The sequence below is a fragment of the Orcinus orca genome, chromosome 16 (genome assembly GCF_937001465.1).
Source record: "Orcinus orca chromosome 16, mOrcOrc1.1, whole genome shotgun sequence".
In the NCBI taxonomy this organism is placed as follows: domain Eukaryota; kingdom Metazoa; phylum Chordata; class Mammalia; order Artiodactyla; family Delphinidae; genus Orcinus; species Orcinus orca.
In genome coordinates this window covers 27,680,173-27,705,213 of record NC_064574.1, presented here as the reverse complement: position 1 = coordinate 27,705,213, position 25,041 = coordinate 27,680,173, and the positions used below count along the sequence as shown (strand labels likewise).

Sequence of the window (25,041 nt, the reverse complement as noted above, 5' to 3'; positions counted from 1 at the left end):
AAACTAAGGATTTTTTTAACCATGTCTTAGATCTACTGAACCATGATCTCCATAAAACATATACTCATTTGTTCATTTAATCATATAACAGATATTTATTGATCACCCACAATTTGCCAGGCACCATGTTGGTAAATAAGACAAACATGGTCTTTGCCATCATGGAGTCTACAACCTGTGGGAGAAAAAGACATGAGACAAGAAATAAATTCAAATTACATATGGTGGTAAAGGCTATGAAGAGTATAGTGATTGAGAATAAGGGAGGGAGGTCGTGAGGGAGGTGGATCTCCATGAGTAACGAGTGTAACCCTCTCTGAGGAGGTGGCATTTCACCTGTGATCTGTAGGATGAGAAATCGTGCTTGCAAAGAGTTGGGAGGGGATTTGCAGAAGAGTATTTCAGGTAGAGCAGCATGTGCTCAGGCCATTGAGGGAAGGGTGGCGTGTTCCAGAAACTGAAAGAATGGCTGTGTGGCTAAAGGTGTACAAGGGAAGAGAGATACAAAATGAGATCTGTGAGGCAGGCAGTGTGGTAGGTCACACAATACTTTGATATCTGGATTTAAAAGACAAGTTCAGGAACAAGTTTATGTTTTAAAGTAGAGAACTGTCTGTCTTCCCTCCAATCACTTGTATTTACTCACACTTTCTGCTTCCTCATATATGCTTTACGTCATCCCTCCTCCCACTACCCGCCCTACTCTTCAGTCTTGACTTTTCCCAAGGCATCTTTTCAGCTTCAACTCCATTTATAAACTGCTTTATTCTCTGTATTTCCCAATTAAAATTCTTGTGACAGAGAATCTGATTGATCCAGTTAATCATTTTGTACCAACCCATCTCATAGGTCACTGGCCAGCCTATGGGATTAGCTTGGCTTGCACATCTCGTGTCCAATCAACTGTGTCTGGAGCAAGGGGAAGGGGACCTTGTGTTATACATGTGACTGGCACTTCAGCTAAGGCTGTGAGCAGAGAAGAGTATAAATGGCCGGCACATGCACAGTGTCCCATATCTTCACACTTCCCTGTATCCTTACAATGACTTCTATAGGGAGGAATACGTATGTCTGCTCCTCTCCCCATGAAACAGTGAGTCCCTATGCTTAGAGAGAAATGAACATCAATGAAACATGGGATTCTTGATGGAATTCTGAGGAAGGGGATGGCCCCTCTCTTCATCCCCCTCATGAAATCCCACTAAGTAAGAGCTTGACATTCACTCCTATTCAACCCAGTGCTCCTGTATATAATAAATATTTTCTGTCCTAAAAAATAAAATTCATAAATATTGTAACCTATCTACTCACAAAATTTCAAGAAAAATAAACTATAATATAAAAGGAGAGGGCTTCCCTGGTGGCGCAGTGGTTGAGAGTCCGCCTGCCGATGCATGGGACACGGGTTCGTGCCCCGGTCCGGGAAGATCCCACGTGCCGCGGAGCGGCTGGGCCCGTGAGCCATGGCCGCTGAGCCTGCGCGTCTGGAGCCTGTGCTCCGCAACGGGAGAGGTCATAGCAGTGAGAGGCCCGCGTACCGCAAAACAAAACAAAACAAAACAAAACAACAAAAAAAAAACCCACAAATGCAGGCCCCAATGGGTGTGTTATGTGTGCAAATTCAAATACAACCTAAAGTGTTTGCTATCTGTGTCCTGACTTTCCAAAGCGGTGAACAGCTTTCCAAAACGGTAAAGTTCTAACCAAAACAAAATACAATTGTTCCTTGATTTACACCGTAATGTCATTCCAGGAAAATTCAATGTGCAAAAAATACTTGCAAAACAGCCTTAGATTCTGGGCTCAGAGAATTACAAATGGGCTCTCACCTACATAAATATCTAACAGGACATTTGAATTTGGGGGAGGAAATGGATCAATACTTCATTTTCCAGGACAGTCATGCATGTTGCATGCCGTTTGTTTTTGTTTTTGTTTTTTTTTAACATCTTTATTGGAGTATAATTGCTTTACAATGGTGTGTTAGTTTCTGCTTTATAACAAAGTGAATCAGTTATACATATACATATGTTCCCATATCTCTTCCCTCTTGCGTCTCCCTCCCTCCCACCCTCCCTATCCCACCCCTCTAGGTGGTCACAAACCACCGAGCTGATCTCCCTGTGCTATGCGGCTGCTTCTCACTAGCTATCTATTTTACGTTTGGTAGTGTATATATGTCCATGCCACTCTCTCACTTTGTCACAGCTTACCCTTCCCCCTCCGTTTGGCTTCCCCGGTCCCCAATCTACAAATTCCAGTAGGGGGTCCATTAATTTGGATGATCAAAAATCGCCCCCGGAAAATTCCCAAAGTAACCCCTAGAGGGCAGTATCTCCCCTTTGAGAATCTGGCCATTAACAGTCCTCTCTCCCAGAATCGTCTATTCTTTTGAGACAAATGGAGCTGCATCATAAACAAGATAACTTACCCAAATTCAACTACGCGTGCTCAGAGAGAGAGAACGAGACAAGGGGGGTTTTGATTTTTTATTCAACTTACTGATATTTTCTTACTTTTTAAATCAAATTAATTTTGCCTTCTTTTTTTTTCCTTTGTCTACCTGACCCTTCAAGCAGGATTCTTTTTTAATTGAAGTATAATTGACTACAATATTGTGTTAGTTTCATGTGTACAGCATAGTGATTCAGTATTTTTGCAGATTAAATTCTGTTATAGGTTGTTACAAGATAATGGGTATAATTCCATGTGCTATACAGTAAGTCCTTGTTGCTTATCTTTTTTTTTTTTTTTTTTTTTTGCGGTATGCGGGCCTCTCACTGTTGTGGCCTCTCCCGTTGCAGAGCACAGTCTCCGGACGCGCAGGCCCAGCGGCCATGGCTCACGGGCCGTGCCGCTCCGCGGCATGTGGGATCTTCCCGGACCGGGGCACGAACCCGCGTCCCCTGCATCGGCAGGCGGACTCCCAACCACTGCGCCACCAGGGAAGCCTGCTTATCTATTTTAAATATGGTAGTTTGTATCTGTTAATCCCTTACCCCTAATTTGTTCCTCCCGCCTTCCCTCTCCCCTTGGGTAATCACAAGTTTGTTTTCTATGTCTGTGAGTCTGTTTCTGTTTAGTATGTACATCCATTTGTATTAATTTTTAGATTCCACATGTAAGTGATATCATATAATATTTGTTTTTCTCTGTCTGACTTATTTCACTAAGCATAATATTCTCTAGGTCCACCCATGTTGCTGCAAATGGCAGTATTTCGTTCTTTTTCATGGCTGAGTAATAATCCATTGATATATATCATATCTTCCTAATCCAATCATTTGTTGATAGGCACTTGGGAGATTTTCAAATATTCACATAAATGGAATCATTCAGTATGTACACCTTTGTATCTGGCTTCTTTTGCTTAGCATAATGTTTTTTGAGATTAATTCATGTTGTATGTTTCAGTGTATTGTTATTGTTGTTTACTGTTATCGTACCATATGGATGTAACTCAATTTATCTATTCATGTGTTGTTTCCAGTTATGAGATATTATAAATAAATACAATCCATTTGGGTTATTTCCAGTTATGGGATATTATAAATATAACCACTACAAACATTAGGGAAGTCTTTGTATATACATATTTCTATTCTTGTCAGTAACTCTGAAACTATTTTTCCAAAGTGGTTGTCCATGTTACATTCCCATCAGCCATATATTAGCATTCCAGTTGCTCCGTATCCTCACCGACACTCTCTATGGTCAGTCTTTTTTACATTAATCATTCTGGTGGTATGTAATGGCATCCCATTGTGAATTTAATTTTCATTTCCCTGATGCCTACTGATTTTGAGTATCTTTTCATGGGCTTATTGGCCATTTGTATATCTTCTTTTGTAAAATGTCTGTTTAAATATTGGCCACTCCATTATTAGATTGCCTTTTTCTTACAGATTTGTAGGCATTCTTTAATATTCTGGAAATGAGTCCTTTGTCAGATAAATGTTTTGCAAATATGAACAATAGCAGTCCAAATAAACCAGGAGAATCCCTCCTCGAGCCAGTGGCTGCATGAGTGGGAGAAGGGAATTGTCTCAATCCCTACACAAAGAAGGTACCTGTCAATGAAGACATCACACTTCATTGTGTGATTCCACTGCACAGAGATATTTATCTTTCATAAAAATGGCCCCTAAACATAAACTATTACTTCCTTTGGTGTTATCACCAGAGAAACACAATGTGCTCCATTGATGGAGGAAAGCTCTCTATGTCAGTCTCCGGAAAGGCAACTTCCTGAACCATTTTCAAGAGTAATTTGGGCCATATGTGATTGTCGCCTGGCTCTCAGACTTAAATGTAGCTCTGGCACAATAAAAAATTCCACTCAACACTCTGCCATCAAGAACCCAGGTGGGGAAGGGGGTGGGGAGTCACAAAAACCCACCCTGAACCTCCTACGCTATCGATCATTGTAACTTTGTTCTTTTCCTTTCTTGTAAGCCCAAAGGGATCCAGCTGACCAGCAGGATGAGAAACTCCTCTAACCTCTATTCTAACTGAAGAAACTCTGACGCATGTGAAAATACACATATGTATGAATATTACATATTTTATATATGAGCACTATATATACACAAACATATTGTAACTGTTTAAAATATACATATAACATTTTTAAAGTTATATAAAAATGTATATATCCATTCTGACAAAACATGTAACAAAAGCTAACAGGGATTATGAAAAAGTGGTGAATATTTTGAAGCTCATCTATGTTTTATTTTCCCATAATGTGTTCTAAGCATATTACTCAAGTTATAAAAATTGGAAATTTTTAAAAATTTTCAGGAGGCATTTTAGCGCTAAAAATCTTGTTTTGGAAGACTAAGCACATATAGAAAATGTTCATGATACACTGGCAACTAAAAAAAAAACGAAGACAAAAAAATGTACAGCTTGATTCCATTTTATTTGTAAATCACATTTTATGTATTTTTTTATTTGTGGGTATTTATGTATAGCAAAAATACTGACGACTTTTGCCTTCTTATTTGTGCTTCTCTGTTTTCTAAGTTTTCTCCATTGAACATGTATTACTTCTACAATTAGAAGAAAAATGTTATTTTAAAAGTACAAAAATGGCGTCCCTGGTGGCGCAGTGGTTGAGAGTCCGCCTGCTGAAGCAGGGGATGCGGGTTTGTGCCCTGGTCCAGGAAGATCCCACATGCCGCGGAGCGGCTGGGCCCGTGAGCCATGGCCGCTGAGCCTGCGCGCCTGGAGCCTGTGCTCCGCAACGGGAGAGGCCACAGCAGTGAGAGGCCCACGTACCGCAAAAAAAAAAAGTACAAAAAGGATGAGCATGGAAGACAAAATCAAGTCCAGAGGACCAGGGTGGAGTGCCAGCTCCACCACTTACTGGGTGTACAACCTGGGCAACTTGCTTAACTAAGAGCTTCAGTTGCCTTATAGAAAAAGAGGGGATAATAATATCCTACGACTGTGAGAATTAAGTGAGATGATGTAAGTAAAGCTGTTGGTACTTACTAAACTGATCTATTATCATTAGCTCGGCCATTCAGTGATTCTCTGGGGAATGTCTATGCTCTGAGTAGTACTTCTAAGCACCTATACAGAGCAAAAATTCCTCTCTAGCATCCCCCATCCACTTGGCTCACCTTGCACATCTCCAGTGCCATGGAGCTCCCTTCCTCCCAAAGCTTCCCCTTCACTCTGGCCTGTCCTACCAATGGGTGGCTCTTGTTCTACTTCAGAACTAGTCTTCTTTCTTTTTTCTTTTTTTTTTAACATCTTTATTGGAGTATAATTGCTTTATAATGGTGTGTTAGTTTCTGCTTTATAACAAAGTGAATCAGCTATACATATATATATCCCCATATCTCTTCCCTCTTGTGTCTCCCTCCCTCCCACCCTCCCTATCCCACCCCCTCTAGGTGGTCACAAAGCACTGAGCTGATCTCCCTGTGCTATGCGGCTGCTTCCCACTAGCTAGCTATTTTACATTTGGTAGTGTATATATGTCCATGCCACTCTCTCACTTTGTCCCAGCTTACCCTTCCCCCTCCCCGTGTCCTCAAGACCATTCTCTAGTAGGTCTGCGTCTTTATTCCCGTCTTACCCCTAGGTTCTTCATGACCATTTTTTTTTTAAGATTCCATATATATGTGTTAGCATACGGTATTTGTTTTTCCCTTTCTGATTTACTTCACTTTGTATGATAGACTCTAGGCCCATCCACCTCACTGCAAATAACTCAATTTCGTTTCTTTTTATGGCTGAGTAATATTCCACTGTATATATGTGCCACGTCTTCTTTATCCATTCATCTGTCGATGGACACTTAGGTTGCTTCCATGTCCTGGCTGTTGTAAATAGAGCTGCAATGAGCATTATGGTACATGACTCTTTTTGAATTATGGTTTTCTCAAGGTATATGCCCAGTTGTGGGATTGCTGGGTCGTATGGTAGTTCTATTTTTAGTTTTTTAAGGAACCTCCATACTGTTCTCCATAGTGGCTGTATCAATTTACATTCCCACCAACAGTGCAAGAGAGTTCCCTTTTCACCACACCCTCCCAGTATTTATTGTTTGTAGATTTTTTGATGATGGCCATTCTGACTGGTGTGAGATGATATCCCATTGTAGTTTTGATTTTCATTTCTCTAATGATTAATGATGTTGAGCATTCTTTCATGTGTTTGTTGGCAATCTGTATATCTTCTTTGGAGAAATGTCTATTTAGGTCTTCTGCCCATTTTTGGATGGGGTTATTTGTTTTTTTGATATTGAGCTGCATGAGCTGCTTGTAAATTCTGGAGATTAATCCTTTGTCAGTTGCTTCATTTGCAAATATTTTCTCCCATTCTGAGGGTTGTCTTTTCATCTTGTTTATGTTTTCCTTTGCTGTGCAAAAGCCTTTAAGTTTCATTAGGTCCCATTTGTTTATTTTTGTTTTTATTTCCATCCCCTAGGAGGTGGGTCAAAAAAGATCTTGCTGTGATTTATGTCATAGAGTGTTCTGCCTATGTTTTCCTCTAAGAGTTTTATAGTGCCTGGCCTTACATTTAGGTCTTTAATCCATTTCAAGTTTATTTTTGTGTATGGTATTAGGAAGTGTTCTAATTTCATTCTTTTACACGTGGCTGTCCAGTTTTCCCAGAACCACTTATTGAAGAGGCTGTCTTTTCTCCATTGTATATTCTTGCCTCCTTTATCAAAGATAAGGTGACCATATGTGCGTGGGTTTATCTCTGGGCTTTCTATCCTGTTCCATTGATCTATATTTCTGTTTTTGTGCCAGTACCATACTGTCTTGATTACTATAGCTTTGTAGTATAGGTTGAAGTCAGGAGAGCCTGATTCCTCCAGCTCCGTTTTTCTTTCTCAAGATTGCTTTGTCTATTCAGGGTCTTTTGTGTCAGAACTGGTCTTGACTTGAGGTCCAAAGCTTTAAGTGCAAGTCCTAGCTCTGTGCCTTGGGAGCTCTGTGGCTTTAGACAAGTTACCTTCCCTCTCTGGTCTTGGGAGCCTCATCTGTAAATTATCTTGAGGAATCTTCCACCCTAGAATTGCCTTGTTTCTCTTGGCTTCTTAGGTGTATTCTTAGGGTTTAGAAGGTTGGCCATAGGCTTAGATGAGGGTCTATTAGGATACTGGGTGGGAAATAGCCCTGCAAATGTGTAAGCTTCAGAAAACTATCTCATCTGTTTTGTCTTGTTTCAACCTTCAGAAGGACAATGGCTACCTCTGACGTGACGGAGAGAAACTCGGCATCACTTCTGTAGAATTCCCACCAAAAATGCCAAAGCTAGAGCCAATCATGAGGAAACATCAGACAAACTCAAACTGAGGGACATTTCACAAAGCCACTGGCCTGGATGCCTCAAAACCATCAATGTCATGAAAGACTAAAGAACTATTCCAGATTAAAAGAGATCAAAGGAACATGACAACTAAATGGAATATGTGATCCAGGGATTTTCTGCAGCTAATCTAAAGATCAGACAATAGAAATTTGTCAGTGTTAATGTCCTGATTTTTATAATTGTACTGTGGTTATATAAGAAAATGCCTTTGGTTTTTAGGAAAAATCCACTGAGCTATTTAGGTATAAAAGGGTATCATATCTGCCATATATATATATATATATGAAGTTATATTCATGTATAATTACATATGTATGTGTGCATATGTATATATATGTATTCATATATATATGAAACTATATTCACATATAATTATATATGTATGTGTATATATGTATATATATATATGGAGGAAATGAAAAGGTTATAGTGGTAAAATATTCATATTTGGAAAAACTACGTGAAAGGTCTACAGGAATTCGTTGCGCTATTCTTACAGATTTTCGGTAGGTCTGAAATTCCATGCAGAAGGCCAGCGGCGGGCCTCTTGCTCCATAGAAGTGATAGCGATTGCAGCAGCTTTCACTTGCTGAGCACTTATAATGTGCCAGATGCTCCCATCTGACCCCACAGCTACCCCGCAAAGACCTGTCATTACGCCCATTTTGAAGAGCAGGATCCTGGCATCAGACAGGGGAAGTGACTTGCCCCAATCACACGGCCTGTGGCCTGTACATGTCCGAGTATGAACTTGAGTCTGTCTGACTCCTCACTCCTAGAAATCATTACCATCTCCACCGCATGAAGGTCACAAATTCCCTTGCACTACGTCTGGGAGTATACAAAGAAAACACAGCTTCTTTATTCTTTGTAAAACAACTGAGGGGGAAGGGGTCTGAGTACAGAACTAAATTTAGTTCAATCCAGCTTAATTCAACAATTTAAATAGTCTCTTGAGGTTTCCTGAGTTCTGAGGGACTTAATCTATTTGGTAAAATTGCTCAGGGTTTTGGATTCCTCCTCTCCTCTCCCTGCTCCTCCCAATTGTGGTGGCCGGGAATGAGGAGGTGCGATGGTCCAGTGCTGGCTGGCATCTGCTGGAGTCTGGGTAGTTTGAGTCTGTCACTGAGAACACCCACTGCTTCCAGCTAAGGTCAAGTCGCTGGTGAACTGGTCTTGGCATCCCTCAGACTCACTGAGGCCTAGTGGGACAGGAGACTGACACGTCACTTCATGTCAGCTCCCTGTGATTCTGTGGCCTTGTCTGGGGTTCTTATCCTCTTTCTAGGCTCTAAACATCAAGCCCACCTCGCCCCCAACACATTGGGTCCTAAAACAGGCCCACTGGCAATCAGTTCAATGTCTAGGCCACCCAGAAACTAAGGAAGGTACGGAGGCAGGACTGATATTCCGGTGGGATGCTTTGTTATTAAATAATGCAGTGCTTCCCTCCTGGTTGGTAGAAGGTGCTGCCCCAAGCCCTTAGGTGTCTCCTCCTCCACTCCAGCTGCTTCTGTCTGACCTAGGGATCCCCAGATCCCTCTCATATCAGAAACTAAGGAGTTAACACCTGGCACAGCAGGCAGCCTCCAAGACTGTGCTCCAGCCTCAGGCTCAGCATCCCTTCTGAGGTTAAGTACTTTGAAACTCACCACTCCTCTCTTAGCCTGGCCATGCAAGGTCCATTCTCCTATTCCAAGGCTACCCTGACCTTCTCCAAAAACTCTCAAAGGACAGTGGACAAGAGCCCTTCTGCCCTTGGCCTTCCCCTCAACTTATGCAATGTGCCTGCCCCTTTCCAGGCTCAGTCCCAGAGAGAAGGTGGGCAAACACCGAGGGCCTTCTCCAACTCCCTTTCTCCCAAGCTCAAGTTTACTATAGAGGCTAAAACAGCTGGATAATTTCTTTCCCAGCCTCCCTTTACAGCAGGAGTAGCCATGTGACACAGCTCTGGCCCATGAGAAGTAAGCAGAAGTCTGCTGAGGGGGATTCCAGGGAAAGTTTTTGCTTTCCTGGTGCAAGTGAGAAACTAGCCCATGCCAACCCTCCCCCACTTCCTGCTTTAAACAAGGACGTTAGGCCTGAGGTTTTGGTAGCCGTTTGTTACCCAAGAGGATCCCAGATGTTTGCCCTGAATCTGGAGGTAACATGGTTGCTGCCTACCTCCAGATTTCTTTTGATGTAAGAATCATAAGCCCCTACAAGTTGAGTTTCCTATTTTTTTCAGCCAAACACAATCCCGATACGGGGTAATTAGAATGCATGTCTGTCTACCCACTTCCCGGACTCTGCTCATGTTTTCTCCCTGCCTTGCTGTTCCCAGTTCCTTGGTCCTGGGAGAAACAGACTTTTCCTCTGTCACCCCTCCCTGCATATGTGAAAACTTCACTTTCATAAAATCCTCATGGTCCTTCCTACCTGGACAGCCTCTTGAAATACTAACGTAGAGGATAAATGAACACAGAAAAATCCTTTCACTCTCAACAGGCCCTGCCTTTCAAGCGGAATGTACCGTCTCATTCTGAATACCAGAGGCTTATTATTAACTCTATTATTACTAATTATTACCATTATTAAGTTATTACCATTATTAAGTTAATTATTACCATTATTAACTTGTTATCATTACTATTAACTCTATCTTTCTTTTTGCATTCCTTCTATAAACTCCTAATCTCCTGATATTATCATTATCCCCATTTTACGGATGAGGAGACTGGGAAGGCTTATGGAAGTAGAGTAATTTTTCCGGAGTTAGATAGAGTGAAAGTGATACAGGCTGGACCGGAACCATTTACAATGGTCATTAATGCCCACTCTCCTCGGATACCTCACTTCCCTCCGTCAACCATCCCTCCATCCCTCCCACATTCTGGACCTCCCCCACCCCTCATCCTAGCCCCAGGGGTGGCGAGGCAATGACAAGAGGAGACAGCTGGCAGCTTGTGCTTTACTGGAGAGCAAGGATGTCAGCCCCAGAACCAGCTAAACATTTTCAGGCTTGGAGGCCAGAGGCATAAGTCCATAGGGGAGACAGCACAGGGAGGCATCCGGGCACAGGTGCATGTAGGTTTCGTACTTCGTGCAGTAAGGCCGGCAGGCCCCGTGGCCCTTCCAGCACCGTTTGAATTCACTTCTCCCTATGCAGGGGAAGACTCCGGGTCACAGAGCCATCCAGGGGTTGCAGGTTATATCACTGGTCACAGATTTAACAAGAGATCAAGGTCACAGATTAGACCACTGACCACAAGTTAGACTACAAGCTACCAATTAGCTCTGTAGTCATTTGTTAGATAGACTCTGGTCGTAGAGCAGCCCTCAGGTCATAAGTTAGGCCACAAAACAAGAGCTATGACCACAGGTCAAGGGTTAGACTAGAGGTAACAGGCTAGACCACTACCCATAAATAATACAATCAGTTATAATTTAGACCACAGATCTCAGTCGAGGTTAACCCACACATCATAATTTAAACCACTGGTTACAAATCAGAGATGAATTTCTCATTCAGCTTAACCCACACCCCAAGTACACTCTAAGCACTTTTCATAAAAACAGTATTCGATTATAGTTTGTCTTATTATAATCCCAGTATATGGGTTAAGGAAACCAAGGCACGGAAAGATTAACAAATTTGCCCAAGGTCACACAGCCATTAAAGGAGCAGAGCCAGCCTTCAAATCCAGGCCATCTGGCTCCAGAGCCCAGACTTGTAACCACTATTCAAACTGCATTGCACACATAGGGACCTGTTTAATGTTACGATTTAGTGAAGAAATTTCCAACCATGGGCCATGAAAAAGGTGAGGCTTTGGGTCAATATCCCCTCCAAGGGTCTTTGGTCACAGCATGGTGTGGGGCACCTCCTTCATTTATTAATTCAGCAAACATGGGGCACTGGGAGTATCACAGTGAACAAGGTGGCCATGGTCCATGCCCTCAAGGAGCTTCCACCTGACAGAGAAGGGGGTTAAAACCCAAGCAAATAAATACAGTAAGTAGAGTTGCGGTAAGTGCCCTGAAATAAGTGATCAGGGTGCTGTGATGCAATTAGGGCAGGTGTGGGAAGTGAGGAGAGAGGAGGACCACTTAAGCCTGTCACAGTGATATTTCTAGATATATGACCCAGCAACTCGGAAGAACTGGGACTGAGTAGGAGATGGAGGGAAAAAGCTTCCCTGCCTCACCCTGGATTAAAAGAGATCCCAAGGAGCTTCCCTGGTGGCGCAGTGGTTGGGAGTCCGCCTGCCAATGCAGGGGACACGGGTTCGTGCCCCGGTCCGGGAGGATCCCACATGCCGCGGAGTGGCTGGGCCCGTGAACTGTGGCCGCTGAGCCTGCGTGCCCGGAGCCTGTGCTCCGCAGCGGGAGAGGCCACAACAGTGAGAGGCCCGCATACCGCAAAAAAAAAAAAAAAAGTATCAGAGGTCTTTTTCAACCATCCCCATCAGCTCTTCCATCACTCCCCACATGCACCTGACACACTAGCGCCTTGTCTTGCTTTTATTCTTCGTAGTACCAATACTTATCTCTAACATATTATATGTTTATTTGGTTATTTTCTGTCTCTACTGACTAAAATATCAGCTCCATGAAAGCAAGAACCTTGTTTGCTTTCACTGCTTGATCCCCAGACATTGTAATAGTGCCTGGAACACAGTAAATGTCTTTATAATGAATATTTGTTGAGTGAATCCCATTTTAAAAATGAGGAACCAGAGGTATGGGCTGATTCAGCAACTCACTCTAAGCTGCCCAGCAAGTCAGTGGTGAGGCCAGAACTTAAACGCTGGTCTAGGCCTCCTCTGTCCCCCAGAAGCTGAGAACCTATCCTTCATTTCTACACATACACATATACACATATGTGTGTGTGTGCGCACACACACGCACACACACACGCACACACACACACACATACACAGGTGATGTTACCTGGCGGCACATGAACCAGGACCAGGAAAGCCACAAAAAGCAGAAGCAGCTGTGTCATGGCCACAGGGCTCTAGAGCGGGGCAGGGGGCCACTGGGGAGAACACAGGAGAGGAGGAACCAAGCACACCGAGTCTTGCTGCCTATGGCCCAGCCTTTATTGGGCTGCAGATCAAGGCAGGAGTGTGGGCAGCAGGAGACCTAAGTGGGAGCCTGAGGCCCTGTGGCCCCAAGGATAGAGTGGATCTCAGCCAGCTATGTGGGGAACTGATCAGCCATACCGTCTGGAGGTTGCTGAGCTCTGAATCTGGGGACAGAATGTCCTGAAGCAATGCTTGGGGTCAGAAACTGTACCTCTTCCCCACCTGAGAGGGTGGGGAAAGCCTTGGTTTCAGAGAGACCTGGTTCAATGCCAGCATCTCCCTCTAATCACTATGATACCTTGGACAAGGCACTTAGCCTCTCTGAGCTCCAGGTTGTCACCTAGGAAATGATGACAAGCCTCCCTTGCAAGACTAAATACATGGAGGTTCCCTTCCCATGCCGAAGACACGGAACCAGAACTCACTGACGCATTCAAACAAGCATGTACAGTTGACCCTTGAACAACACAGGGGTTAGGGGTGCCAACCCTCAACGGCAGTCAACAATCCACCTATAACTTATAGTTGGCCCTCTGGATCTGCAGTTCTTCATATCCGAGGTCCTGCATCTGCAGATTCAACCAACCTCAGATCATGCAGTACTGCAGTATTTACTACTGAAAAAAATACTTAACTGGACCTGCGCACTTCAAACCTGTGTTGTTCAAGGGCCAACTGCATTTAGGCTTACTCAGAAAATGCGAAGAGTAATAATGCAAACCTCACAGAAAGTAATGGATACCTGGCTCACTTAGAGGATTAAAGGAAATAATACAATGGTTCTCAAAGTGTGGTACCCAGACTAGCAAGCAGCAGCAATACCTGGGGCTTGTTAGAAATGCAAATTCTCAAGCTCAATCCAAACCCACTGAATCAAAAGTTCTGGGGGTGGATCCCAGCAAGCTATGGTTTAACAAGCCCTCCAGGTGATTCTAACGCACCACTAAAGTTTGAGGCCACTGAGATAATATGGGTACAGAGCTTAGAACAGTGTCTGGTACACAGGCATCTGAGTTGCATCTTGGAAGATGAGTAGCGGGGAGGGTATTCAGGCAGAAGGAACAGAATGTGCCTGAAAGAGTAGGGTATTGGCTAGAGCAAGGAGTTTGTTGGAAGAGATTGGAAATGACCTTGTAGAGGACCAGAGCCAGAGCACAATGGGTCTTGAATGCCAAGTTCAGGCTTTTGTATTGTAGACAACTGTAAGTTTTGTAGCAAAGATGTCAACTGTTCAGATTTCAGTTTTGAATAGAGAAACTGAAACCCAAAGAAGGGAGGTGACTTGCCTAAGGCCATACAGCAATTGAGTTGTCTCACTCCCAGACAGTGCTGCACCACTCACAGCCCATCTTGCAGGTGGCAAAGGAAAGCTTAGAGGGCCAAGCCACAGAAGGAAACCAGGCGTGAGGGCGTTTAGCATCTGCCCAAAGACCTGCAGGGGCTGAGCTAGTCCACCAGGCTGCTGTGGGAGTTGCTCTGAGCTGGACACTTGGACCCCCTCAGCCATGACAATGAGCTCCACCCACAGGTACAGGCTGGTCGCCGTGGGGCCCACATACATGCCTGCCCCGGTCCATCATGACCTAAAAGGAAGCACCTTGCTCAAAGACCCATGGATGGCCAAAATCACAAGTTCCCTACAGCCAACTTCTCTTCTGTACCAAGTTCACAGTGTCTCTTTTCTCCTCCTACAGGCCTAGGAAGACTTGAGGGGGCGGGGGGGGGAGGGGGCGGTGGCAGGGGAAGCACAGACCGTGATAGAAAGGGACAATAGGCAGAGACCTGAGTGCCAAGCCCAGGTAAGCCGCAGTTTGCTCATCCTCTTAGTGTGGTATCAGGATTAAATGAGCTAATAATCCAGGCAAAGTGCTCAACCATGCCAGGCACAGCACAGGAGTCCAGTAGATATTCATCAAGTGGGGGACAGCCATTCTTCCAGGCACAGGACAGCCCTAGCTGCATAAGGGGCGCTTACCCTAGAATCTGCTGAAAGAATGAATGACCGCTGCCAAAACAAGACATTCAGAACCCGTCAGTGCAGACTTCCTGGGCTCCCTCCGCCCCTCAAGCCACTTCCCAAAATTAATTCTCAATCCGAAGCAGAGTTTCTCAAAGTGGGGTCTATGAACTCTGGGTCAGGCTCACTTAGACACTTGTTTAAAATGCAGATTCCCCACCCTCTCTGCCAGGACTGCTGAATCTGCCTCTCTTGCAGGGTGGGACCTGGAATCTGAAGAGTTAACAAGTTCCTCAAGCGGTTTTCGTGAAGGCTAAAGTTGGTGTGCCCCATTGCTGGAGTGGATAGATGCAGATGCAGAGGGGATCCAGGCTCAGGAATTCAGAACCCGTATCCTTCCCCTCTCTCGCCCTCCACCCCTGGCTAAGTACTTGAAGTGGCGGGTCAGCTGAGCTCTGCGAAAAGTCATTCAGCGGCCAAGGCCTTGGGGCGGAGACCCCGGGGCTGCCCTAATGGGGCGGGGCTGGACGGGGCGGGGTCGCGGCTCCTCCCCCGGCCCGGGCGTTGGGGCGGGACCGGCCTGAGGGGCAATGCTGCGAGGCAGTGGTACAGCCTGGTGCACCCGGCAGCTGTGGCGGCCGGGGACCCTGGACCCCTCCCCACACCGAGGTAAAGGCCCGCGCAGCCCGCCACCAACTTAGTCAAGTTGGTGCGGAGTTCGCCAGGCGCCCGTATGGGGCGACGGGGGGGGGGGGCGGGGGGGTTCTGCGGCACAGGCAGGGAAGAGGGGGGCCTCGAACCCGCGTCCCGGAGTGAGGGCCCCCGGATCTCGGGCCCGGAGGGCTGTTCCCTGAGACAGGGAACCCTCCCGGGATCTGGGGACTCACACCCAGGACCCGCGGGCCGGGGAAGCTCGGACTCCGGGAATGGCATGCCCTCCTGGGCCCTGTAGGTCTCCTCTCCAACCGCCTCACCGCCGGGACCCCTTCCTGTCACCAAATCTGGGGTCCGGCTGCCTCGAAGCCCCCGCGCCCCCACAGCAGCTGGAGGCCGTAGTGCCAGCCGCTTCTGAATTTTTCACGGAGGGGGCGGGCCGGACACGCTGTTCCCATGGCACCGGGGCTCTCAGGTTTCAGCTGGAGGGAACCCCCAGACCCCCTAGCCTTTAGCAGGACCAAGCTGCCCGTCCTGCCTCTTCCTCAGCCCTCGTGGGATCGGGCAGCGGAAGTGAATCCCCCCGGGGCTCTCAACCCTCCTCCGTACCTCCCAACCCCGAACCGAACCGTGGGGAAGAGACCTGTGGGGAAGAAGAGAAGGGGGCAATTCGGGTGTCTTTCGTGAACGTGGGTCTCATGTTCTGAATGGCTGGGGCAGCTCTGTGTGCGTGCTTGTGTGGACATCCTATCTGGCTGCTGCCCCTCTGCCTATCTGTGTATCATGGGGGAGTGGGTTATCCTCAAGGCATAGGAAATGGCCTCTGGGTGTGCATGCATGTGTGTGTTCACACGCACTCACCCCTCCCAGCCTGACCCAGGTTCTCTCTGGGCCTGAAGCCAGAAAGCCCCCACAGGGAGGATCTGAGGCGCCTCCTCCTCCCATTTGAGCTCAAAGGAAGGAAGGACTGCTAGAAGGACTAGAAGGACGGCTCTGGAGGAAGCCGTTGCAGCAGCTCATCAGGACTCCATAGGAGAAGGGGCTCAAAGCACCTGGCTCACCACCCACTCCCCCTTCCTGCCGAAGGAAAGAAGGAAACCCCCCTTCCCAAGGATGACACTAAATACTCAGCAAGAGGCAAAGACCCCCCTGCGCCGCCGAGCCAGTACTCCACTGCCCCTGTCCACCCGGGGCCACCAGCCTGGCCTCCTGGGCACAGCACCTTCTACACAGTCCCAGCATCCCCGACTGGGCCAATCAGCCTCCCTCAACACCCCCACCCGGCAACCTTCATCTGCCCCCAGTGGTTGGTCCTCTGAATCCAGCGACTCTGAAGGCTCCTGGGAGGCCCTCTACCGTGTGGTACTGCTTGGAGATCCTGGCGTAGGGAAGACCAGCCTGGCCAACCTCTTTGCAGGAAAACAAGAGCGGGATCTCCATGAACAGCTGGGAGGTAGGGACCCTGTGGGCTGGGAAGGGATGCGGTCGATGGAGTGAAATCCCTGTTATCTGGGGCATAACGCTGCCAAGAACAGGTGTACAACTCATGCACTGCTCAACTCTGAGGGGCATCTTTCACACAGACTATGAAGTGATGATCACCCCCCGGAGTTGTGCAGGGCACAGCCTGCACTAAGATCCACAGGAGGGAAATTCCTTGAATAGTGAATGAGAATTGTGCTAATTTCTCACAGGTGTGTGATGCATTTTCATGTCATAAGGGAAGCGATTCTGAGTTCCACAAGTCCCAAGTAGAAAGAAATGGTGAACTTCCTCCCAACTCTCAGACCCTGCCCCACAACCATCCATGCCCACCATGACCTGCAGCCGAACTAAGGTCCTACCCAAAATGGAGACTCCCAGACTCTTAAGTTGGGCCCTGGGTTCCTTTATTCCCAAGAGGTGCAGTGAGCTGAGAGGGCCTGGGGTCCCAGAATGATGGGGATCAGGGACCGGACAGAGGAAATGAAGATGAGTCCCTGCAGGACTGGCAGAGAGGACCCAGGGTGAGCGGGGGGAGAGGGCAGGTTAAAGGCAGAGAGGAGGTGGGGACACTCTGACCACGCCCTTTCCCCAGCCCTGACTGCTCAGAGTGTGAACCCATATGTACACACGTACACCGGTATGTATGACAGATAGGGAGACAGAGTTCCAGAGAGGGTAACGGGACCTGCCTGAACCATACACTAAGCCAGGGAGAACTCCCAGCCCAAATTTAACCCCACCGCCCCACACTCATTCAATCAACCAAACCAGCAAAACCTTTCTCAGCACCTACTGTGTGCCAGGTACCATGCTGGCAGCTGGTGGGACAGGGGCTCCTCATGGTGTTTCTTGGCCTATCAGGAGAGACAGACATCTAACAAATATGGTGAGCACTTCAAGGAGAAGTGGAGGGGGCGGAAAGAGGGGTTAGGGAGGCCTGCATCCTCCCCAGGCCTGCATCTCCTCCCTGAAATCGTGTCTTTCCTCAGTTGCAGAAGATGTGTACGAGAGGACCCTCACGGTGGACGGAGAGGATACCACACTGCTGGTCGTGGACACCTGGGAGGCTGAGAAACTGGTATGGCACAACAAGCAGGATCTGGGGGGAGGGATGCTGAGGCTAGTACCAGACTCCTGTCCCCTCTAGGACACTACAGAGCAGGGACAGGGCAGGGCCCATCCTCAGCACCTCCCCAAACCCGCAGCTCCTAAGCAGCCTTTCCAACCAAAGCCAGGAGGACCTCATGACCCTGACCCCCCTTTCTCACTCCATTCATCCTCTCCTCACAGCCATCCCAGGATGTGCTTCTCCCCCTGCAAATCTTCCCCTCATGAGCACCCTTATCCCATTCCACCCACCCACATTGTACAGAAAAAGGAACACCAGATTTAGCCTGAGGTTGAACCCCCTCTTCCTTTGTCTTACCAGTTGGCTTTGTGCACCTGACTTACCCGCTCTGAGCTTCAGTTTTCTCACCTAATAAATGGGTGGATCATTCCTGCCTTCCTTACCAGCTGGTTTTTTTAAACTTCTTACGCAGTTTCACAGAGATAAGCACAGTTTGCAGCATGCAAAAATGCTGAACGTGAGTGAAGAATTGTAAATAATGATAATTCTTATCGATCATGACTTCGTAGCTAGTAAAAAGAGGACACCGAAGATGTCCTTCCCTAGCCCATTCCAAAGCAGGAAGAGAGCATTGGGCAGGGACATGTCCCCATTATGCTTTTCTTATCTTGCTTGAGTTTTCTTACCTTTGTTTATCTTGTTGAGTCTTTTTTCTTGCTATACAGGTAACACATGCTCATTGTAGAACTTTGAAGAAATGCAACTAAGCAAAAAGGATCTAAAAATCACCTGGGATCCCATCTCTCTAGGGGGTAGGCCCCTCCCCTAACACTCAGGGAGGCCCTGCCCACAGGGTGGGGCTTAGGAGGGCAATGTTGGGTGATTGACAAGAATGGCTGACAGCTCCAGAGATAGGCCCAAATTTAGGGATGAAGGAGCTATGAGACCAATTCCTTTTAACTAGCATAAAAGGAAACCCAAGTCCAAATGAGCATCATAATAATGATGATGGTTCTCTAAGAGCAGCTGACATTTATGGAGCACCTTCTTCCTAAGAGTCAGCCCCTGTGCTAAACACTAGACATATATTTTGACATTCAGTCAAGACAAAAACTATACAATGAGTGTATTTCTGATTCCCATCCTACCAATGAGGAAATCAAAGCTCAGAGAGGTTATGTGTCCCAAGTTCTCAGATAGCAAGTGGGATTCAAACCCAGATTTATAATAGCCCAAAGCTTATACTCTTATGCACTAGGACCATCCCCACTGGGAGCATCACCTTCTGAACCTCCATCTGAGGTTCCACTCCTTCACTCACTTGTTTATTAAGAAACACTGGCTGGGGCTTCCCTGGTGGCGCAGTGGTTGAGAGTCCGCCTGCCGATGCAGGGGACGCGGGTTCGTGCCCCGATCCGGGAAGATCCCACATGCCGCGGAGCGGCTGGGCCCGTAAGCCATGGCCGCTGAGCCTGCACGTCCGGAGCCTGTGCTCCACAACGGGAGAGGCCCCAACAGTGAGAGGCCCGTGTACCGCAAAAAGAAAAAAAAGAAACACTGGCTGGCTGGTCCCCACCTCAGCCAGGGTGAAGGGAGGGCACCATGACCAAACCCAGATATGCAAGGTCTGCCCGGGGGTCCGACGTCAGGTCCCTGCAGGCCCATCACACACAGCCAGCCTCAGGGCCAGCCTGAGGGCGGCAGCCTTGAGGGTCCCACCTCCTAGGGCCAGCGGAAGGCCTTGGGGATCCAGTGGCCAGCTCACACCCAAGCTTTATTTTTAAAAAAAGAAAGGAAGGAAGAAAAAAGAAACACTGGCTGGATATTTATAATGGGCCAGGACACTGAAGACCCATCAGTGACTAAGGCAGACATGCCTCCTGGCCTCATGGAGCTCACAGACTGGTGAAGGAGGGTCTACTTTTTGGATGCAGTTGAGAATCCTATGGGACAGAGTCCAGTGAATTGAGAAGAGTGATCAGACTGGGAGTCCCATTTGGGAGACAGACTAGAAGGCAGGAATTGGAATTCTGTGCCCAGCTGGCGGGGTGGCCTTGAGAAAGTGTTCTCTTCTCTGGCCCTTGATTTCCCTACAGTTTCCCTGGCCAGTGTCTGTGAAGGCAGTTCCCAAAGAGGGTCCATGCAGAGAGGGTCCATGTTGATGTCCGAGAGGCAAAATCTGACAGAACTGGGAGGGCCTTTGGTTCATCCAGTAGTACCCCAGCCTCGCTGACCATCAGGGTCACCTGAAGAGTATTAGAAATCAGATTCTCAAGTCTCACCCCAGACCTAATGAAATAGAACTTATAAAAGTGGGGTTCTGGAATCTGCATTTTTAATCACACCCCCGAGGGGTTCTTACCCACCAATCCATGTACCAACCAGCTTTTGTGATGCTAACGCATAGCAAATCTTCCATATATATTTGTGCAATGAATGAATGAATGGTCAAGACCCACCCTCTCATTCTACAAATGAGAAAACAGACTCTGAGGGAGGAAGGAACCTGTCCATAGTCAAAGCTAAGAACCCAGAATAAGAACCCACATCTGTCTGACTCAGTTCAGGGTTCTTTGGCCCCGGGGAAGGATCAGTACAGCTGTTCAGAACTTACCCCTTTTGACAATGATGTTGACCATGGATCTGATGCTTTCCTATTTATCTACCTTATTTGGTTATCAGAAAACTTTTCTGGCTTCTTTTCCGCTCACAAACAATACTTCCACCACGCTCGGCATTTCCCACTCCTGCCCACTCTCTTCCCCACTACTCAGCCGCTCATTCTTTCTAACCCCACTCACCAGTCCACTGTGAAGCCCTCCCACACTCTGCCCAGTTGAGTTCTTCTGGTCTACCCCCGGCCCAAGCCCCATGGGTCCTCCAGCCACTTGCATATGGCTCTCTTTTTTTTGGCTGAGCTGCACAGCATGTGGGATCTTAGTTCCCTGACCAGGGATCGAACCCGCACCCCGTGCATTGGAAGCACGAGTCTTAACCACTGGACCGCCAGGGACGTCCCTGCATATGCCTCTCTTAATGGTACTTATCACACCGCATTATATCTCTCCATTTTCATAGCATCCCTTCCTAATCATGAGCTTTTGGAGGGCAGGTACTGTGTCTCCTTAAACACTTAGAAACACTTAGAAAGCCATTACCTAGGTGGTTCAGTCTCGGAGTGCTGTCCCTGACAAAAGAGCGTCATCCAAAACAATATCAAAATTACTCCAGTTCTTTCCTTTCCTTGTCAAACATCTTGAATGGACTCCACTTCTTAAAATGACCCTTGCCTCTCCCACCCCCTTCCCTTACACGCCACAGTTGCTCCTTCAACTCTCTCTTCAAGAGTATCCAGAAAAAAACCTCCCCTGGAAGACAGCCTCCTGTCCCCACTTCTCTCCCTTCCTTTTTTTTTCTTAACTCTGGACTGCAAAAAGCCAAAAGGACTGTCTGGCAAGACCAAACCCTCCTCAAACCAGACAAAGGCGCTGAAAAGGCAAAGCCAGAACTCTCCTTAGCAGAACCCAATAAATCTTTTGTCTCCAGTGCCCGGCCTACAGAAGGAACCAATGAATGAGAGAATGGAGTGAGGTAGTGTCATTAGCCCAATTTTTCAAGCAGAGAAACTGTGACTCAGAGAAGATCGGTGGTCTTCCAGGGTGACACAGGGAAATATGGCAGAATTTGTCCCCCAACCTGTCCAAAGTATCAACCTCAGCCCCATCCCACCCATAGACCATCCCAGCCCCTCCTTTCTCAGCCAGGGCCTAGGTACCGTCTGAGGATGGGCCTGGGTTCCCTCCCCTACAGGATGAAAGCTGGAGCCAGGAGTCGTGCCTGCAGGTGGGCAGCGCCTACGTTATCGTGTACTCCATCGCAGACAGGGGCAGCTTCGAGAGTGCCTCTGAGCTCCGCATTCAGCTGCGGCGCACGTATCAGGCGGACCACGTGCCCATCATCCTGGTGGGCAACAAGGCGGACCTGGCACGCTGCCGGGAAGTCTCCGTGGAAGGTGAGCCCTCCACTCCACCCTCCTCCTCCACCTTTCTCTTAGCCCCGTTGCCACTGCGTCTCCTCCAGTGCTCCTCGATCTCAGTGACTCGTGCCCCACCACCCCCACCCCGGCCACCTCCATCCTGCATCTACTTGCCTAAGCCTGAAAGCTAGAAACCATTCTTGGCTTGCCTCCTCTCTCATTCCCTCAGACCAGTCCCCAGACCTTGTCAGTCCACCTCCCTTAACCCCACATTCCCTTCCTGTCCCCATGCCCAGAGCCTCTGCCCCATCCTGGCATCTCCACTTTAGCCTGGGCCAACCCCGGTACTTCTCTATCCCCACTCAATCGGTTCTCCTCACCAGCTGCCAGAGTTTTCCCGAACCAGAGCTGACCTTGTCACTTCTTTGCCTAAAAATTCCCCTATGTGCCCCAATGCCCTTAGTCTGAGACACTTTATTCACCAGGCATGATAGGCTCAGCGCCTGTAAGCTTTCCAAGGGCTTACATCTGAGACCTGAAAAAGACAATTATTGACTCCAAAATACAGTGAGAAAATGATAAATTCAAATTTCACAGAGCTTTGCGTACAAAACATAATATTGTGTCAGCCAGCAACTGCAAACCAAAATGTTTAAAGTTATACTTAAATTGTATTTAAAGTGGGATGGGGAATATTTTAATACAATTGATGTATCAGGTGGAACCCATAACGATCTAAAAATGGCCCTACTCACAGGGCGAAATCTAAAAAATATGGAAACTGAGACCCAGAGTGGGGAGGCCAGTTCTACAGGGTCACCAGCCACTGAGGACTAGAACCCAGGCCCCTGCATCCAGCCCAGTGGCATCCTGGAGACGGAAGACCATATGCTTTATGAGCAGACGTCCCAAACTTCTGCAACATGATCCCCAGGAGATTTTGTTGAATCGCTAGTTCCCAGGCCTCACCTACCGAATCAGAATATCTGCGGGTGGGCTCAGCGACCTGCATTTTAACATGCTCCCCCAGACAATTCTGATGAACAGATTAGACCCCTTCCCTGGCAGTCAAGACCCTTCCGTGGGACCTCCCGGTCTTCCCAGCCTCATTCTGCTATCAGTATCAATCACTAACCTGTGAACTAACTCCTCAAAGCCAGATTTATCTCTGAGTCCCCTGGCACGCAGCACGAGGTATGGGGAAAGGAAAAATCGTGCTTCCGGTTGAGATTGAACACACCTCCTGCTACCTTTATCTCCTTTTTCCGGTTGTGGCTCCGCCCTGGCTCACTGACCCCACCCCCTCAGAGGGCCGCGCCTGCGCTGTGGTGTTCGACTGCAAATTCATCGAGACGTCAGCCACGCTGCAGCACAACGTGGCGGAGCTCTTCGAAGGCGTAGTGCGCCAACTGCGCTTGCGCCGCAGGAACTGCGCAGGCCGGGAGCCACCGGCCCCCCGACGACGGGCAAGCCTAGGCCAGCGGGCTCGACACTTCCTGGCACGCTTAACTGCCCGCAGCGCCCGCCGCCGGGCACTCAAGGCCCGCTCCAAGTCCTGCCACAACCTGGCCGTGCTCTGAGGCCACCCACCCACTCTCTGGGTGGGGGGCACTGGGGTGCATTCTAGCCTCCACCAGGGCCACGGAGAGGCAGAGTCTCTGTGGCTTGCAGTCTACATCGTGGGCCTTGGCCGTCCAGTCCCTCAACGTACAGAGCATCTCCCCAGCCGCAACTTCACGGACCTCTCTGCCCTGGGCAAGTGATGGACAGACCATAGGGCCAAAGCCTAAATTGGGGTTTTCATGCAGTGCGTGTCTTTTTGTAAAAAGTCTTCCTTGTCCTTGGGCTCTGGCCAACCGTCAGAAATTCCCCCACAATAAACTAGACCAGAAGGATGTCCTGTCTGAGTGCCCAGATCTCTTCTTTTGGGCTCTTCCAGGCGTCTCCACCTCCCGCTTTTCCATCTACACGGGCTGCAGACTGGGTTGGCCTGCTGACTTGGGTGTCAGGGTTAGTCAGTAAAATCACTGGACCAATTATGCATTCAGGCCCTTCTCTGAACCACTGGGCACAGCCCCTGCCCCACGACTTTGAGGGAGACACAGTGCAGCACAAGCAACCACAGTTTAGTGTGATGACCTCCTATTCTCTCATTAACTCTTTTTTAGATTATAAATTCACAAAATATTCTCTGGAAAAAAAAATCTTCGCCCTCATCCTAGCAATATAATAGCTGGTGTTTGTTGGGAGCTGACTGGGTACTAAGCTGTCACAACTATTAATCTTCATGTTTAACTAGTTAGAAAACAGAGGCATAGAACAGTGAAGGCTTGTGCTCCGGATCACACAGCAGCTATAAGTGAAGTTGCCAGGATTCCAGCCCAGGCTTGTGAGGCTAGAGTCTGTGGCCAGCTTATCCACAGTCCTCTTGGAGAATGTGAGAAAAAACTATAGACTCCCAGGGAAATGGACTTTCAAACACAATTTTTTTTTTAATATGATTATCTTTTTTTTTTTTTAGATGTTGGGGGTAGGAGTTTATTAATTTATTTATTTTTGCTGTGTTGTGTGTTCATTTCTGTGCGAGGGCTTTCTCTAGTTGTGGCAAGTGGGGACCACTCTTCATCACGGTGCGCAGGCCTCTCACTATCGCGGTCTCTCTTGTTGTAGAGCACAGGCTCCAGACGCGCAGGCTCAGTAGTTGTGGTTCACGGGCCTAGTTGCTCTGCGGCATGTGGGATCCTCCCAGAGTAGGGCTCGAACCCGTGTCCCCTGCATTAGCAGACAGATTCTTAACCACTGCGCCACCAGGGAAGCCCTCAAACACAATTTTGCACACAATTGAAAGGGGGCAGGTGGACTCCATGAAACTCAATCCATTAATCCCCGGGATGGACCCCTGATTTAGTCCGACTCATTCCGTTTTCTAGCTTTGGAAATTGAAGCCCAGAGAGGGGAAGTGAGCACCCCAGAGTCGCCCAGCCAGTAA

General features: G+C 47.8%; 3 protein-coding genes across 5 annotated transcripts in view; 1 reads left to right on the top strand and 2 right to left on the bottom strand.

Annotated features, from left to right (window-relative positions):
• The window catches only part of BCL2L1 (BCL2 like 1), an 871,182-nt gene that overhangs the window by 661,490 nt on the left and 184,651 nt on the right, over positions 1–25,041 (bottom strand). The window lies entirely within an intron of this gene.
• DEFB124 (defensin beta 124) lies at positions 10,776–12,829 on the bottom strand. The gene is made up of 2 exons (XM_033433439.2): positions 12,772–12,829; positions 10,776–10,979 (listed from the first exon to the last, which is right to left on the bottom strand). The coding sequence occupies exons 1-2, from the start codon at positions 12,827–12,829 to the stop codon at positions 10,825–10,827; spliced, it is 213 nt and encodes a 70-aa protein (XP_033289330.1). The 3' UTR covers positions 10,776–10,824.
• REM1 (RRAD and GEM like GTPase 1) lies at positions 15,427–23,939 on the top strand. 3 transcript variants are annotated; one of them, XM_033433434.2, is made up of 5 exons: positions 15,427–15,537; positions 16,393–16,975; positions 17,997–18,085; positions 21,887–22,088; positions 23,361–23,939. In XM_033433434.2, the coding sequence occupies exons 2-5, from the start codon at positions 16,636–16,638 to the stop codon at positions 23,630–23,632; spliced, it is 903 nt and encodes a 300-aa protein (XP_033289325.1). In that variant the 5' UTR covers positions 15,427–15,537; positions 16,393–16,635; the 3' UTR covers positions 23,633–23,939. The 3 variants fall into 3 exon arrangements, with proteins under 3 accessions (XP_033289325.1, XP_033289328.1, XP_033289327.1); XM_033433437.2 differs by having other exon boundaries at positions 23,209–23,604; XM_033433436.2 differs by having other exon boundaries at positions 15,446–15,537; positions 16,422–16,975.